Source organism: Lynx rufus, unplaced genomic scaffold (assembly GCF_022079265.1).
Source record: "Lynx rufus isolate CCGP_SWC_20201006 ecotype Redwood Valley unplaced genomic scaffold, mLynRuf1.p SCAF_6, whole genome shotgun sequence".
NCBI lineage: Eukaryota > Metazoa > Chordata > Mammalia > Carnivora > Felidae > Lynx > Lynx rufus.
The window spans coordinates 125983215-126000782 of NW_025814878.1; the positions used below are offsets into that span (position 1 = coordinate 125983215).

Here is a 17568-nt window from a genome sequence, read left to right on the forward strand (position 1 = left end):
CCCGACGCGGGGCTCAAACTCACAGACCGTGAGATCATGACCTGAGCCGAAGTCAGATGCTTAACCGACCAAGCCACCCAGGCGCCCCTAGAACAGATTCTTATACATGTAGGTTTCATAAATGGCATACTAATTCTTAGTGAAACACATTTCAGTACATTGTACTGAATGTGTATTCCACATTAAAAAATGGTTTAGTAACATTCTCTGACATAATACCTATAAGAAGTATATTTAAGATCAACATAATCTAAGGGCTTTTATTATTTCTTGAGGCCATTTTTTTTTTTTCTTTCAAACCATGTGATGGTATCTTAGTATCTTTTAATTTAGAAAATCATGAATGGGCAGGATTCTCAATGCTTCACCAACTCTAACCAGACCACAGCAGGGCTCTTATCCGCACAGTGAACACCTGCACCTTAAACAAATGACTGGGCTGGCAGGGGAGAAATGGTGCCTTACATTTGGAGTGACAGACAATCTGCAAAGCTGTTTCATGTAGATTACGTAATACAATTTGTCTGGTAAGGAGAGAATCAACCTATCAGGTAAGTAAAACCGGTATTTATTTTGCAGATGAGGAGCTTGAAGGGCAAGGACCTGTCCAAGGGCAAACAGCTGGCTGACAAAAGGAACTACCACAAGTAGAAGATGCCAGTTACTTCTTCACCTAAGCCGGTCATTCTCCTGCCTATATACAGTTAATACACCAAATGTGATAAAAGTTCCAAGTGACAAGAGGAACTATTCCAATTATAATTTTAGGTTAGTTATGCTCAAGAATGACAAAAATTGACATTTAATCACAATCATAACTGCACTGACAATGTCTTAGGAAGACCAATAATGTGTGAGTGCACATTCACATGAATCTGCTTAAATCACAAAGCAACGTGCTACCACAACTTTTTTATTTTATTTTGAAAACCAAGAGAATTGCTTATTTACAGGAATAGCCAGTACAGCCAGCGTTCTATCCACTAGTATTTCTGTTTAAACAGAAATACTCCTGATGCCCTCAACAACAAACCGTTCAATACAGCATTCAAGACTCTACAATTATCTCTGGAAATACCCATTTAGATACTCTACATATCAGCTGCGTGAGACTGCTGACTTCTCACATCTTTTACCTTTGCTTACACTGTATTCCTCGCCCTACAATATCTTTCTTCCCATCCTCTATCAAACTGAGTTCCTATCAAACTTGAGTCCCTACTCAAGGCTGGGCTTGAATGTCACCATCTTCTGAATACATTAGCCAAGATCCTACAAAGTTCTTCGGAACTTGATCACAGCTCTTAGTTTATCCTACATTGCACTAGTGTTAGTGGTTTGGGGCTCCCTCTTCTAGACTGCTAGTTCCTGAGTGTATGAACTGCCTTACACTTAACAAATTGAAATATCCCCACTGGCACCTTGCAGAGGAGAGAACTAAAGAAACACATCCGGTGTCAGCCTGGCATGGCCTATGTAAGGTCCTGTGCTTGTCTTTACAGTGTTCTCTGGACATGATGCAAGCATGACACCGTAACAGATGATCCTGCCCGTGGCCTTGCCTCGCCATTTTATCAACACGCTCAATGGCCCTGCTTCCTGACCCAGCCTGCTGTGACCTTACACCTCTCGGGCAGCCTTCCCACCTGCCTGAAATGTTTAGTCCTTTCACTAAGGCCTAATTCACCAAATTGCTGAATTTTAAACTCTGTATCAATATTTAGAGTTGAGCAGAGGGTACAGCAATGTAAACTCTGGCATGGTTTATTCCACTGTATTTTTATATACAGTGCAGATCTGAACTATTATTGTGGATTAACCATAGCACATTCCAGAGAAATGGAGATAGCAACACTTATTTACCCACAAAAGATACTATATTCAGAGTGACTCAGTATTTTCAGCATTTCTTAAAAAGTGTATCTTTATTAGTTCAGAACAATGAATAAGTTATAAAAATACTTTATGGAAACTGTAAGTGAAAATAGCAAATGATCACAGGACCTTAAATTCTTGTGTTGTTTTTCTACATCTAAACTTACTTAAGATATACTTTCAATAAGCAAAGCATTACCTAGCAAGTGTTTCGCATACTCTTATGACTATTCATTAAGTAACCCATCCACGGGCATGAATGCTTCCTTTTCTAGAAGAAATACACATAACATACTCATCAGTGCTTCAGGCTCAAAGAAAAGATTTATATTCCCAATCTGGTAGGCATTTTTTGTTCCATGTAAAAGTCTTATTCTCTCTCCTCAATGAGACAAATACTGCTTTCAGGGAATAGTTGGAAATGTTGAAAAGGAAAAAAAAAAAAGAGATCTGCAATTTGAATTATAAAAATATGGGTGGTACAATCAAGTGTTCATACCTCCTGAACACATCTTCAATGAATCAGCCATTTTTAAACCTTTTAAATCACTGCATAAAGAAAACAAATTCAGAGACTTTTTAAATAAAAAGCAACTGCTAATAATATGATGATAATAGGAGTTGTAGGTCCCATTATCCAAATGATGTACTTTTACCTTCTTTCGTTCCTGCTCCTTCTGTTGGAGTCTACAGACTGCATCAGAAGCTGTTTGCACTGAAATAAAACAGACAATGGGTTTTCAATCAGCAGCCCTTGTTCAAGACTTAGCTAAAAGAAACACCCCCAAAACTTGAATTGTTTTAGATCTCAAGAAACTATGCAAAAAAACTGATATTATTTTGGCTGTGATAGGCTGGCTAGAAGGGAAAAAAGAAGTTTTGCCAATATACTTAGGATGTCATAATTAGAACCAACATTATTCATGAGCCTTGAGGTATAAGCCAAGGGTATTTAGGTACTAATTCCAATGACAAGTTGTCAACAATGACTTCAGAATTCTCCAAAAAGATATAAAATGCCTGATAAATTTATCATTACATTCTCATTATGTCTACAATGTCTCTCTGATTCATTAGCCCTCCCTCTCCCTTTTTCTCATTCATACAAACTTCTCTCTTGCAGGCAGTACTTGGTACCCACAAGGCTTCAACAACTTCCCATTCCTGCTTCTGCTCTTGCCTGCTAGTTCATCCTGACTGCCACTGCCAGATTCAAATAAATTTCTCTGGACTGTTTCCTTCGAGTGACTTCCCTTTCTAATGAACCACAACTGCTCATGATAATTATTAGAGTTATTTATTATCACTATGTGCCCAGACCTGTCCTAAGTACTTTCCATGTATTACTCCTCTCAATCCCATCTTCCTAAATTAGGAGAGGATCACTATCCCATTTGACAGATTTCTGGCATCTATAAAAACCTGAGGTACAAACAGTAGGTAATATGACTAATAAGTGCAGAAAGCAGGTTGTAAGGGGCGCCTGGGTGGCTTAGTCAGTTGAGCGTCCGACTTCAGCTCAGGTCATGATCTCAAGGTTCGTGAGTTCGAGTCCCACGGCGGGCTCTGTGTGGACAGCTCAGAGCCTGGAGCCTGCTTCAGATTCTGTGTCTCCCTCTCTCTCGGCCCCTTCCCCACTTGCATTCTGTCTCTCTCAAAAACTGAATAAAAATTTTTAAAATTTTTTCAAAAATAAATACAATCAGATCCCTGCCTCTAAAGGCATGGCTCATACCCTCAACATTCTCCTCTTGTGATGTCATCAATGAAACTGGTTTTCAACCATTAGTTCTTCAGACCTCTTTATTTACTGAACCCATTTTATTTCTGTATACAAATGTTTTCACTTCACTGTTTTGCACGCAGGTGACAGGGAACTGTAGTCAAATGTAGAGTTGAGCACTCAGTTGTATAACTTGCATGTTTGCTTGCTCACTCATTCACCTGCCAAATATCGAGTGAGCATTTGCTATGAGCCAGGCACTGTCACTGTTGCTTTTCCTAACACCTCAGCACCTCAGTTCGTCGTTTGTAAAATTAATGGAACAACTAATGAGAGGACTTCAGAACTGACATTAAATGAGATAACAGAGTGGATACTAGGCTGACAAGTAATTTAAATATTAATAGCACTTAGAGAAGTTCCTCACACATTGTAAGCAGTCAAGGAAGGTTGTTATTACTATTATTCTACTTACTATCCCTACTGAAAATGCTTTCCTTAGTCCTGTCTCCTAATGACAATGTTTTACTTGTCTTACGAGAACAGTTTATGGTGTCCTGGCTTCATAATAAAGCCCTCCTAGATTAAGCCTTTCCCTATAAGGATTTTCTCTTATTTGAAATTCCTTTACCAGGTATGTGGGTATTTCACCACTTTACCTTGCATTTGCTTACACAGAGGTTTAGTAGTGTTTCACAACATGCCTTCCTCTCCTACCCAGACCTAGTCCCGAATAGGTCCCAAGTTCCTTAGCAGGGCAGGGACTGTGACTTCCCTTTCAGAAAAATGTTAGGTCCCTCCCTGTGAGAATATGGTAAAAGAGGAGGATTCTGCTTTTAAAAAGTAATGTTTTTATCAGTAGCCATTTATTTTAGTTATATCAAAGATAATATTTTAGCCCTGAAAATTATGTTCCCAATCATTGTTTGTTCTAACAGAAAAGATGAAAACAAAACAAAATGGGAGCTGATTAGATCTGCCTTCTTTCTGTGGCATATTAATATTACATCATTCTTCCCAAGCAGTGGTTCTATCATTTCCTGATTGGATTTTTTTCCCCCTGACTCTGAACATAACTTAAAAAAAAATCCATTCTGTGGTCTTTGGGTGCTTCATCATTTTCAGATCATTCTGGGCTTAACCTAAGAGAAGAATTACAAGACTATGACATTATTTTGTCATCTGTTATGTCCTTTAAAATTTTAATTAGAACACATCTGACAAAGGCACACTTTTGTTCCTTACAGGGATTGTCTTTGTGCTCAGACAGAACGCCCATTTTTAGAAATTTCAGTCCCTTAGAAGTTGCTGACTTTTTAATTCTTTAGCCACAAAATAAGAAAGGTTTACTTTCTAAATTTAATGAAACCTGCTTTTCTAAAATACAAGAAAATCACGTGACCATACCAAACATTCCTTCTTCATGATTAGAGACCCCAAGAGGAAAAGGCCTATTATTCAACCTTCCTATCACTTCCACATCACTTACTGGTTGTACCTAATGCAGCAGGAAGCCGTTTCCCCTGTTGTCTGCATTTCAGGAGACCATACTTATTTTAAAGAGTGAAGAAATGTCAAATTACTTTCTCTCAACCAAAAGATTTTTTGAAATTAGCACCACATACAGTAGTGCCACATACGATAGGTGACAATGTCCGGACTGTCCTCACACAAGAAAAACAAATACATTCTATCATGATTGGTATGTGTGAACCTCAAATACATACATAAGCAAGTAACTTTGGCTTGGTATTAGATGTTAGCTGAATTCTCATTCATTCATCTCAAGGAACAAATAATTACTTCGGAACTCCACTGTTTTAGGTGCCAGGGGTACTAGAGAGAACAATCAGAGTCCCCGAACTCATAGAACCTATATTCTGGTTGAGGAGACAGATAGCATATAAATACTTAGCATGCCAGGTTGGGGTGGATACTCTGGAGGAAAAAGCAAGGTAAAGAGACCAGAGAATGCCAGAGCGAGGGAACATGATTATTACAGAGTAGCTAAGAAGTTCTCACTGTTGACACCTGAGCAGAGATGGATGGGAAATGAGAATGTACAAAAATCTGACAAGAGTATTCAATGGAGCCCGTGAGTGAAGTCAGTTAAGCTGCCAACTTTCGCTCAGACCATGATCTTGCAGTCCGTGGGTTCGAGCCCCACATCAGGCTCTGTGCTGATGGCTCAGAGCCTGGAGCCTGCTTTGGATTCTGTGTCTCCCTCTCTCTCTCTCTCTGCCTCTCCCCTGCTTGCGTTCTGTCTCTCTCTCTCGAAAATAAATATTAAAAAAAATTTAAAAAAAGAAGAAAAGGCTGACAAGAGTATTCCAGAGGAAGCAAGTGCAAAGGCCCTGAAGTGGAAGCACGTTTGGCACATATTAGAAGAATAAGGAGGCCAGAGTAGCTCGAATGAAGTGTGGGAAAAGAAAATGGAAGGAAATAAAAGAGTGGGCGCCATTATGCACACTCATCTAGGCCACTGTGAGGAGTCTGGCCGTTCTGTAAGCAAGAGGAGGAGGTTCTGATATAGTAATGACAAGAGCCAAATTACATTTCAAATGGATCATTCAGGCTCCTATGTGGAGAACAGATTATAGGCAGGAAAGGCATAAAGATGAGTTATGTGGTTACTAGAACAATCCAGGTGAGAGATCAGAGTGGCTTAGACCAGGGTGGCAGCAGTTAGTGAAATGGTGAGGATGGTCAGATCCCAGTTATGTTCTCAAAGTTGTGCCCAAAAAATCTGTTAGTAAGCTACATGTGAGCAGAGGTAGGGAGAACAGAAAAGGAAGAGGCAGTGCGTGAAGAGGATGCTGGTAAAAATTCTAACTAGTAAAGTGCTATAAAATTTTTGGTTAATTTTAGGGACCTGGGTAGTTCAGTCAGTTGAGCGTCAGACTCTTGATTTTGGCTCAGGTCATGATCCCAGGGTCGTGGGATCAAGCCTCATGTTAAGCTTTGCTCTGAGTGTGGAGCCTGCTTAAGATTCTCTCTCTCTCTTCCTCTGCCCCTCTCCCCTGCTTGGGCTTTCTCTCTCTCCCTAAAATAAAAAAAATAAAAATTGGTATTTTAAATCATTGACTTCTTAAACATTTCTAGGTAGAGACAGATTGAAGCAAAACCACACAAACTTAGTCCCCTAAATCACTCACAAAATAAATAAAAAGTTAAAAAAAAATAAAAGGTAAAAAATTCCATCACTTACTGAACAGGGAAAAATTATAATTGTATACTATAAACTTTGAAATGTGGTATGATGGCCAAGAACTGAGATTCCTAACCCCTAATTATTTCATCCCCCAAAAGTCAGAAAAAGAAAATAAGTTGACAAAATTGTTAGAACTCTAATATGCTTTAATTTGTACAGAAACAGATATGAGGGGTGGAGAAAGGCTCATAATATGTGAGAGACAGATGAAACAGACACAGCCTCCCTTCTGAAAGAAAACCTAATAAAATTGTCCATAGGTGCTCCGTTATACAAAATCTCTCTTTATTAAAAGAGAGCAAACATATTGCATGAAATAAAAATTGAAAGTACAGGGCTAAGGAAACAAACAGAATTATACTATCATCATTAAAGATCCAGTAAACAAATGAGAAGGAAGTCAAGAGTCTAAGACTAAATAAATAAGTGGCAGCATTAGGACTTCAGGACAGAAAGCAAATACTATAAACCTTGATCAAGTTAAAAGTGAGGTTGGGGAAGAGAGTGGTGAGGGAAGCTGTGAATGTCTGAATGCCTCCAACTCTCAAGGCATTAATTAATGCAGAACTAATAACATCATGACTCTAACTTCTAAATGTTTTTTATAATTATTTTTCCTTGAACGATCTTTTAGTAAATACTATCTTTTATGCAAAAGTGACACTTATTTTAAGGTATTTCCTTCAGTTTTAAGTGCCTGTTGCATTAAATTCAAATAAAATTAAAAATTAATACCTAAGCTTAAAAGGTGTATGGCCCTCCCCATAAGACAAAACAAACAAACAAACAAAAACAAAACAAAAATAAAAACAAAAAAAATAGAGGTGCCTGGGTGGCTCAGTCGGTTAAACATCTGACTTCAGCTCAAGGTCGTGATATCGCCAGTTTGTGAGTTCCAGCCCTGCGTCCAGCTCTGTGCTGACAGCTCAGAGCCTGCTTGGGATTCTGTGTCTCCCTCCCTCTCTTCCCCCTCCCCACTGGCATGTTCGCTCTCTTTCTCCCTCTCTTTCTCAAAAATACACATTAAAAAAAAAAAAGTGTATGATCTCATTATCAAATGCACTCTCTCCCTCATACCGGCCCAGCTATTCATTCAGCTATCATGTCTCTATCCATCCTTCTATTTGGATTTACACAAAGATGTCTAAAATGATGTTCACCAATGTTAAAAAGCAATGGTTATTTTCAGGTAGTTACTAGGGTGATTTATTGCTTTCTTCCCTTTTTTTTTTTCTTATTACTTAAACATACATTCTTCTGCTTAAATAATAATAAAAAAATAAAGTCATGTCTCTCTAAAAAAAGAGGGAAGCAGGTAAGGAAAGAAAATTTCCTATGACCGTGTTAGTTAGCGTAAGGAAAACCCACAGGCTCTGTCCTTCTTACTCTAAAATCAAGGTCTAGGTCCTTAATACTAAGGCAAGATCTCCAGACAACAAATGTGGTGAAATCCGTAAGTCTATTAAATAATTAATAAGCAGGGCATAGACACTAATACTGTTTTCAGGATTAAAAAATAACATAAAGGCTGTCTCTTTTTTAATTTTTAATGTTTATTTATTTTTGAGAGAAACAGAGTGTGAGCAGGGAGGGGCAGAGAGACAGGGAGACACAGAATCCCAAATAGGCTCCAGGCTCTGAGCTGTCAGCACAGAGCCCGAAGTGGGGCTCGAACCCACAAACCACGAGATGATGACCTGAGCCGAACTCGGACGCTTAACCGAGCCACCCAGGTGCCCCCATAAAGGCTATATGTTGATGACTTTATGGGTTGCTTTTTTTGTACCCTCCAAGAACTCTCATTTACTGTTTGTGATTTTTAAAGGAACCACAGGTAAGTTTTTGTTCTAAAGCTTCTGGTCATCAAATCCAAAGACACTATACAAGGTGGGTGGCCACACAGCCAAAAGCGGAAACAGTTCCAAGCTGAGGATTCTGTAATAGGTCTACATTCCAATAACTCAAGATGTCCCCACCTTACTGCTCCACAGTTACCTAGCTCTGCGCAACATGTGAGACCAGCAGCCGGAGGTCCACAGCTGCAGAGTTCTGAGCGGCACAGCTGACCGCACCACCAGCACAGGAAGAGATAAATGTGGCAGCTGTATTAACAGGCACAAAACAAAACTTAACTCATCACTAGGCTTGTAGAGTACTACTTAGACCAGAATATACTCCACTACATTCCACATAAGCTGGCTTTTATGATTTTGTACAACTCCTTGATGAATCAGTATTGAAAATAAACAAGCCAGCACTCTGACTTAAAATGTCAGATTTTTAAACGTGCAATTCCCTGGGAACGACAGATGGGACCAGGCAAAGCTTTAAAATTAAAGCACATAATCATCTCCATTCTACCCATGCTCATAATACTTAGCAGAAAATACTTGGGCTGAAGCCTACTGAAGAAGCCTTCCATGCTTCTAGTAGGAAAACACCTCCAAAGCCATTTTTTAGGTCCACAGAGCTAATTACACCCAGAGTAGTCCATAGATCTTAAAACCTTAATTATCAACTTTGGATTTTATGTGTTTTAATTCTTCCTTTCAGGATACACTTACAGTCTGAATTCCATTTTACTAGTAATACTTTTCTATTTCATTGTGGAGACTACTTTTAAGAGGCTAGTCTTCACATCAGAAGTTATGTTAGCCCAAGAATGAATTAAATCAAAATAACCGTTCACAGATTTTTACCAAGTTTTACCCAATTTATCTTTATGACTCAAAGTGTAGAAAAGAACAGTTACAGGCACATCTCAAATGCATACATAAGTAGTCTTACTAATAATCGAGTTTTTTAGTATAATATCTACAATGTTTGTCAGGGTTAAGGAAGTAATAGTCTGAACAAACAAATGATGTGTGTACTAAGATGCAAAAGCCTACAATCAATTTTAGACTTTCTGCTGTTTCGTTCAAAGATACCAAATGTAATCTTGGGCATTTATTCTCTCCAAGCCCCTTTTAGCATTAGAGTACATGAGACTAACTTGGACCTGAAGACAAACACTTGCTAATTTCAATTATTAACCAAATCTCCCTACTGTATTCCTTCACAGGTCATTATATTACTGGCTAGTTTTGTTTTCTCCCCACCCCCCCCCACCCCCCAGAAAGATACTTTTTCATTTGCACTTCAGTAATCCATCATTATCTGCCAGCATTATCTACCCTCACACAAGCTGAACAGTGTCAGTATGGATCTAGATCCAAGGAGAAACCTTGAGTTTTTGATATACTTCTAATTTTAAAATCAGTTAGTAATAAAACTCCTTTTATTTTATATGTTTAATAAGTATTCTTTTTTAATGTCTCTCCACATTACAATATTTTGCTTAACGAAAAAAGTTATAAAATGTTTACAAACATTTATGATGGGATCCTTTTTTAAAAAAAGTTAAAAATTCTAGTATCCTGTTTGAAAAACAAGTTTCATTTCACTGCCTAATTCTTAGTCATCAAACTTCTTATGCATAATTAAATTTAAAAAAAGGTAAATAATGCTGCAATTTTCTCACATCCTAAAAGGACTGCTTATCTTGTGTACCCCAGATGCACACATCTCACTTTGGAGATTAATGCTCTCAACATCGTTGGCAACACACATTAATCACTAGACAGTCACATGCTCTGTGACAGGGCTTCCATTTTATAGGTTTTGATTAAGAATTCTCTCTCCACCTACCACCAAAACACTGAAGGAAATACATTTTGGCATAGCATTCATTTGAAATAAAACAGCGTTAAAAAACAAAACAAAAACACACAAAAAACGCTGGCTTACATCTCTGGAGAACTTGGCTTAAGTCGTCCTGCATTATTTCTCTACATTTGGGAAGAGTATGTTCATTTGTTTCATGGATCATATTCTTCAAATTTTCAAGAACTCGCATTTCTCGAAGACCCCGTTTTTCCTATTAAAAGAAAGTAAATTATGAATACATATTGTGTCTTAAATCTCAGTAATTACTTTCTGGGATTTCCACCCAGGTTTTGGTTATATGTTATTACTGAAATTTACACAGCTTTCTTCCAATTATTTGGCAATAAATGAAGTCACAACCTGGAGGCATTTTTTAATTATGAAATGCTTCAAAAGCTGCAGTGAGTAATATTTTTATAGCAATGTTTAAAAATGGGCACGAGAAGGGGCGCCTGGGTGGCTCAGTTGGTTAAGTGTCTAGTCAGCTCAGGTCATGAGCTCACCATTCATGAGTTCGAGCCCCACAATGGGCTCCCTGCTATCAGTGCAGAGCCTGCCTGGAATTCTCTGTCTCCTTTTCTCTCTGCCCCTCCCTCTCCCCCTCTCTCTGTCAAAAATAAACATAAAAAAATTTTTTTAATGGGCATGAGAAATAGTAAATGAACCAAGAGGCCTAGATTGCCACATACTTCATTCTGTACAGCAGGGAAATTAAGACACCCTTGATCTAATTTTACTTTTGTTGTTTTTATATAAAATACATAATAATAGGTCCTACTATTACGTTGTTTTTAAAACTAATTCCATTTTTCTCAAAAATGCGTCATAAAGGGAATACTTTCCTATGCAGAAAAGAGTTAACACTGACCACTGTCCTTAGAAAGGCCTGCTTGCATGGTTGGCCTTCAGCTGGGGGCTAGAAACTTGACCAGTAAATAGTTCCCTACACTGGTATAAAACTTTCTATAAATGAAAAGACACATCCGTTTTTCTGGGAGTTTGGAATTTTGATACATGCTGGGCAGAGAGTGCCTACTTAACCAGTCGCCAATCAAATCCCTGGAATCCTATACTCAGGTGAGCTTCTCCAGTAGACATTTCACATGTGTTGTCACGGCTCATTGCTGGGGGACTGAAGAACATCTGTGTGACTCCACTGGGAGAGGACTCTGGGAAGCTTCTATTTGGTTTTCTCCAAACTTCTTGTCACACACCTGTTCCCTTTGTTGATTTTGCTCTATATCCTTTTGCCATATTAAAGCCTAGCTACCAATAAGACCATATGCTAAGGCCTATTTAGTCAATCGCTGAACCTGAATGTGGTCCTGATCCCTAACACACCCTGCTTCAGAAAGCAGACTTTAACACTACCTACCACTACACTTGAGGGTAGGCCAGTGACTTGGTTCCAAGGAACAGAGTAGGGAAAGAGAAAAATATTAACTGCATGGTGGAGACAATGAAAGTTGACATCATCAGTGATGTCATGGTGATAACATGTACCCTCTGATGTAATGTGACAAGAAGGGCACTTCCCCAAAACCCATAACCCCAGTCTAATCTGAAAAAAAACACCAGACAAACCCAGATTGGGGGACATTCTACAGGATACTGGCCAGTATTCAAGACTGTGAAAGTCATGAAAAACATGGAAAGAGATAACTGTCACAGACCAAAGAAGGCTAGCAGGACTGACAAGTAAACGCAATGTGGTACCCTGGATAAGGTCCCAGAACAAAAAGAGAACTGTAATGGAAAAACTGGTGAAACCTGAATAATGTCTGGTATTTCATCAATAGTAACATACCAATGTTAATTTCTTAGTTTTTACCCATTTAGTATGGTAATATAAGGCATTAATAGCGACAGAAACTGAGTAGGGGTAAGGTACAGGAGAACTCTTTATACTAACTGAGCAACTTTAATGTCAATCTAAAATTAATACAAAATAAAAAGTTCACTAAAAAAAGAAGGGCAGTTAACTTGACTGTAGAGAAGTAATAAGTTAGTTGTGACACTGGGGTTTTTGTTTTGTTTTGAGCCATTCTTATGGAGCAGCTATGGCTAGGTTTTTACTCTAGTATTTCCATAGTAAAAAATTAAAAAGTCATACAAAAGTTGAGAAAGAATAAACAATGAATCCTGTACTTATCACCAATCAACAATTCTTAACTCTTGGCTGATTTTGTTCCCTCTGTAACATTCCATACATCCTCCTACCCACAATCCTAGATTATTTTGAAGCAAATCCTGGACAGCATATAATTTCAACTGTAAATATTTCAACATCTATCTTTAAAAGACAAAGACTCTTCTTAAGAAAAAAAAATACATCTCTCTGCCCCTTCTCCCCTCACTCTCACTTACACACACACTCAATTCTTTAATATCATTAAATATCAAAGTCGTATTCCCATTTCCTCAAATATCCCATTAATGTTCTTTTTGATCCCCGTTAAACCCAAATCTAAGGAAAACATATATTGCAATTGGTTAGTATGTTTCTTTTTTTTTTTTAATCTATAGATTTCCCCTCCATCACTTTTGTCTTTGCAATTTGTTGAAAAAAGTTGAGTCATCTGTTCTGCAGTTTCCCACAGTCTGTTATTTGGCTGAATGAATCCCCATGGTGTAATTTAACATATCCCTTTGTCTGTTCTCCTTCCTGTAAATTAGTAGTTAGAACTAGAGGCTTGATCAGATTCAGGGTTTTGTTTTGGTTTTTGTTTGCAGGAATATTTCAGAGGGAGGTGGGTTGTGTACTTTCAGCAGGATGTTGGTAGCATTCCGTCTTCATTTATCAGCAGGAATAACCTCTGTAAAGGGAAATTTCCCCATAACCACTTGGTTACTCTGAGGAATGTTTACATATGCAAGGCAAAATAAAACACTTGATTACTTCCTCTTAACAGTTTAACTTATTTAACAAAAATAATGATATGGTTCCCTAGTATTCTCTAAAGGTTTCTGTTTGTTCTATGCATTCCTATGACTCATAGATTTAACGATTTTGAAGTTCTTCAAGCCATTACAGTATTTTTCCTTATTGGTGCTCAAACTGTCCTATTTTTGTCCAGTGGGAGCCTAGTTAAGTTGGCTCTGCAATGCTTCAGACAAAATTCTATGTTCTTTAGTAGCCTCTCTGCTTCTGATACGAATGGGTGCTCTAGGCTCACCTAGTACATTTCTAGACTCAGACTTGGAATCAGCAGGTCTCTAAATGCCACTATTTAGAAATTGTACTTAGAGAATGATCACTGGGGGTGCTCACTGCTACCATGTCAGTCATTATTTCTAGGCCTTTTAGTGAACAAGGCTATAAAATAGGTGTTTTTATTTTTTTTTAATGTTTGGTTTTTTTTGAGAGAGAGAGCATTCACATGAGACTGCAACTGGGGAAGGTACAGCAAGGGAGAGAGAGAATCCCAAGCAGACTCCTCACTGTCAGTGCAGAACCCAACACGAGGCTCGATCCCACAAACCAAACCATGAGATCATGACCTGAGTCTAAATCAAGAGTAGGACACTTAACCCACGTGCCCCAAGGTATCTGTTTTTAAAAGATGCATTTTAATGGGGCACCTGGGTGGCTCAGTCAGTCAGAAGTCTAACTTGATTTCAGCTCAGGTCATGATCTCACAGTTCATGGGTTCGAGCCCTGCATCAGACTCTGCACTGACAGTGCAGAGCCTGCTTGGGATTCTCTCTTTTCCTCTCTCTCTCTGCCCCTCCCCTGTTAGTTCTCTCTCTCCCTCTCAAAAAGAAATAAAAACATTAAAAATAATTTTTAAAAAGATGCATTTTAAGTTTATAATCACAAATTAAGAAAAATAATGCTTTTAATTATACTTCTCAGTCTTATGTCTCTTTGCAGTTCTCAAAACACCAGACAGAACTACAATTTACTTTATCACTACTTCAATCAAACAACAGCAACACTAGTATCAACAAAATGATTACTGAAAACAGATTAAGGGTTTGTTGTTGTTGCTGTTTTGAAGGGATATTCGACTATATATGCACAAATTACTATGTTTTATAGTTACTTGGAACAATTTCTTTCTGCATGGCAATGCCACCATCCAGAAAGACAGGTTTGCTTTTTTACATTTCACTTGATTTTTTAGGGATTGTTCCTTAAAAATTTTCTTTTAAATTATGTAAGATATTTACATGTCTCCAAAACTGTATTAAAAAAAATACACACACACACACACATATATATATCTATACATAGATCTATATATATAAAGTCTAGCTTCTATGTATGTCTTTGCATTGTATTACCTCCTCTCTATTTAGGTAATTCTTTTAAAACTTTATCCTACTACTGTCTTAAGTATAAGGATACACATCCATATATATATATATATATGTATGTGCATATACACATGCATTACATATATATACACAAAGGTATATATAAATGTATATATGTATTTATTCATATGTATAAGTATATATATATTTTCAATTCCTTCTTAAATGTAAACATGATATACAGACTTTTCTTATTTCACTTTATGAAATTCATAAACACACACACAATGTATATCATCTTTGTGTGATCATGTGGTCTATTTGTTCTTTTTTGGTATATCTTTCAGGATTGAGAAAAATTTGGTGTTTCTGTTCTCATGGTTATGTTTATATTAGTACTTATAGAATACCCTTGGTCTCCATGTATTTGGTTATTGTCAGTTGGTTCCCTACTATAAGCAACAACATTCAAGGCTTCACAAGACCCTCTGTCATCCGTCCATGTCTTCCTCTAGTTTCTGATACCACAGAAGCTTTTTAGCTGTTTAGCTGGTGATTTGGTCATTTGGTATTTTGGGGATACCCTGTCCCCTGGTTTTATTATAGATGTTGCCTGATTTTGCTACCCTAGTAGTTCTGTTTCTATAGACCGATTGAAGCAAAAAAATCCCAAAACAAAACAACACAACAAAAAACTATGTCAAAGCTTGCTGCCATCTTCCCCCCATGGCATTGGAATCTGAATGAATCAAGATTATAAAGATTATTTCATTTCTTATGGTGCATTTTTTCTTTGTCAAGATGTAAAGGAATGGTCTCTCAATTCAAATACAAAGACAATGAAGAACAGAGAGTGGAGTTCTGCAGTTCTACTCAGGGTATAGGTCTTACTTGGGGGGGGGTGGTCAATGGATGGGCTTTGGGGTTCCAGAATCCCCTTGAAATTGTACTCAAATTGAATACATATAGGTGTTCTATGCATTTTTCTGGGAGAAAAAAAATTCTTCAAGGACACCTTGACTCACTAATGTTAAGAGCCACTATCAAAGTTAAAATATAAAGTTAAGAATCCCTATGAAAACACCAACAGCGTTTTTCAGAAATACAGCAAAGAATACTGAACTTTGTATGAAACCACAAAAGACCCCAAATACCAAAAACAGTCCTGAGAGAGAAGAACAAAGCTGGAGATATCCTAATCTCAGATTTCAAGATATTCTAGAAAGCTGTAGCAATCAAAACAAAAAGACCCCTACATCAATGGAACAGAATAGAGAGCCCAGAAATAAATCCATGTTTATATAATCAATTAAGCTATGACAAAGGAGGCAAGAATATGCAGTGAGGAAAAGATAGTCTCCTCAATAAATAGTGCTAGGGAAACTGGACAGCCACATGCAAAAGAATAAAACTGGACCACTTATTTTACCTGATACACAAAAATAAACTCAAAATGGATTGAAACCATAAATATCCTAGAAAATACAGACAGTGATCTCTTTTATATTGGTCTTAGGCAAAAGAAGCAAAGCAAATATAAACTATGGGACTACACCAAAATAAAAAGTTTTTGCACTAGGGTGCCTGCATGGCCCAGTCAGTTAAGCGTCCGACTTTGGCTCAGGTCTTCTCATGGTTCGTGAGTTCGAGCCTCACAACAGGCCCTGGGCTGACAGCTCAGAGCCTGGAGCCTGCTTCAGATTCTATGTCTCTTCTCTTTCTCTCTCAAAAATAAATAAACATTAAAAAAAAAAAAGTTTTGCACAGCCAAGGAAACCATCAACAACGTGAAAAGGCAACCTACTAAATGGGTGAAGATATTTGCATATGATATATCTGATACGCGGTTAATATCCAAAATACATAAATAACTTATATAATTCAACACCAAATAACAAATAATCCAATTAAAAAATGGGCAGAGGACCTAAACCAACTTCTTTTTAAGATATATGCACAGCCAACAGAAACATGAAAAGATGCTCAACATCACTAATGATCAGGGAAATGCAAATCAAAACCTCACACTTGTCAGAATAGCTAGAATCAAGAAGATAAGAAACACTAAGTGCTGGCAAGGATGTGGAGAACAAGGAACCCTTATGTACTGTTGGTGGGAATGTAAACTGGTACAAACAGTGTGGAAAACAGTATGGAGGTTCCTCAAGAAACTAAAACTAGAAATACCATTCAATTCAGTAATTCCACTACTGGGTATTTACCCAAAGAAAATGAAAACACACGGGGTGCCTATGCAGCTCAGTCGGTTAAGCATCTGACTTTGGCTCAGGTCATGATCTCACGGCTCGTGAGTTTGAGCCCTGCTTTGGGATCTGTGCTGATGGCTCAGAGCCTGGAGCCTGCTTCGGATTCTGTGTCTCCCTTTCTCTCTGCCCCTCCCCTGCTCATGCTCTATCTCTCTCTCTCTCAATAATAAATAAGCATTAAAAAAAAAAAATTAAAAGAAAATGAAAACACACACCCCTATACTACACCATTATTTCCAATAGCTAAGCTATGGAAGCAACCCAAGTGTTCACCAATAGATGAATGGATACAGAAGATGTGGGATGTGTGTGTGTGTGTACACACACACACACACGTGCGTGCACACTGGAATATTACTCACTCATAAAAAAGAATGAGATATTGGCATTTGCAATGACATGAATGGACCTAGCACTTACTACGTTAAGTGAAATAAGTTAGATGGAAAAGGACAAATACCATGTGATTTCACTTATATGTGGAATCTAAACAAAACAAACAAGAAGCAGAAACAGACCCATAA

At 37.8% G+C, this 17568-nt stretch overlaps 1 protein-coding gene across 1 annotated transcript in view; it reads right to left on the reverse strand.

Annotated features, from left to right (window-relative positions):
* Window positions 1–17568, reverse strand: part of BLOC1S5 (biogenesis of lysosomal organelles complex 1 subunit 5) — a 45668-nt gene that overhangs the window by 14579 nt on the left and 13521 nt on the right. The window contains exons 3-4 of the mRNA XM_047102408.1: window positions 10599–10728; window positions 2532–2590 (exon numbers count right to left, since the gene is read on the reverse strand). Coding sequence (XP_046958364.1) covers window positions 2532–2590; window positions 10599–10728 — 189 coding nt within the window. The remainder of the gene's footprint in view (window positions 1–2531; window positions 2591–10598; window positions 10729–17568) is intronic.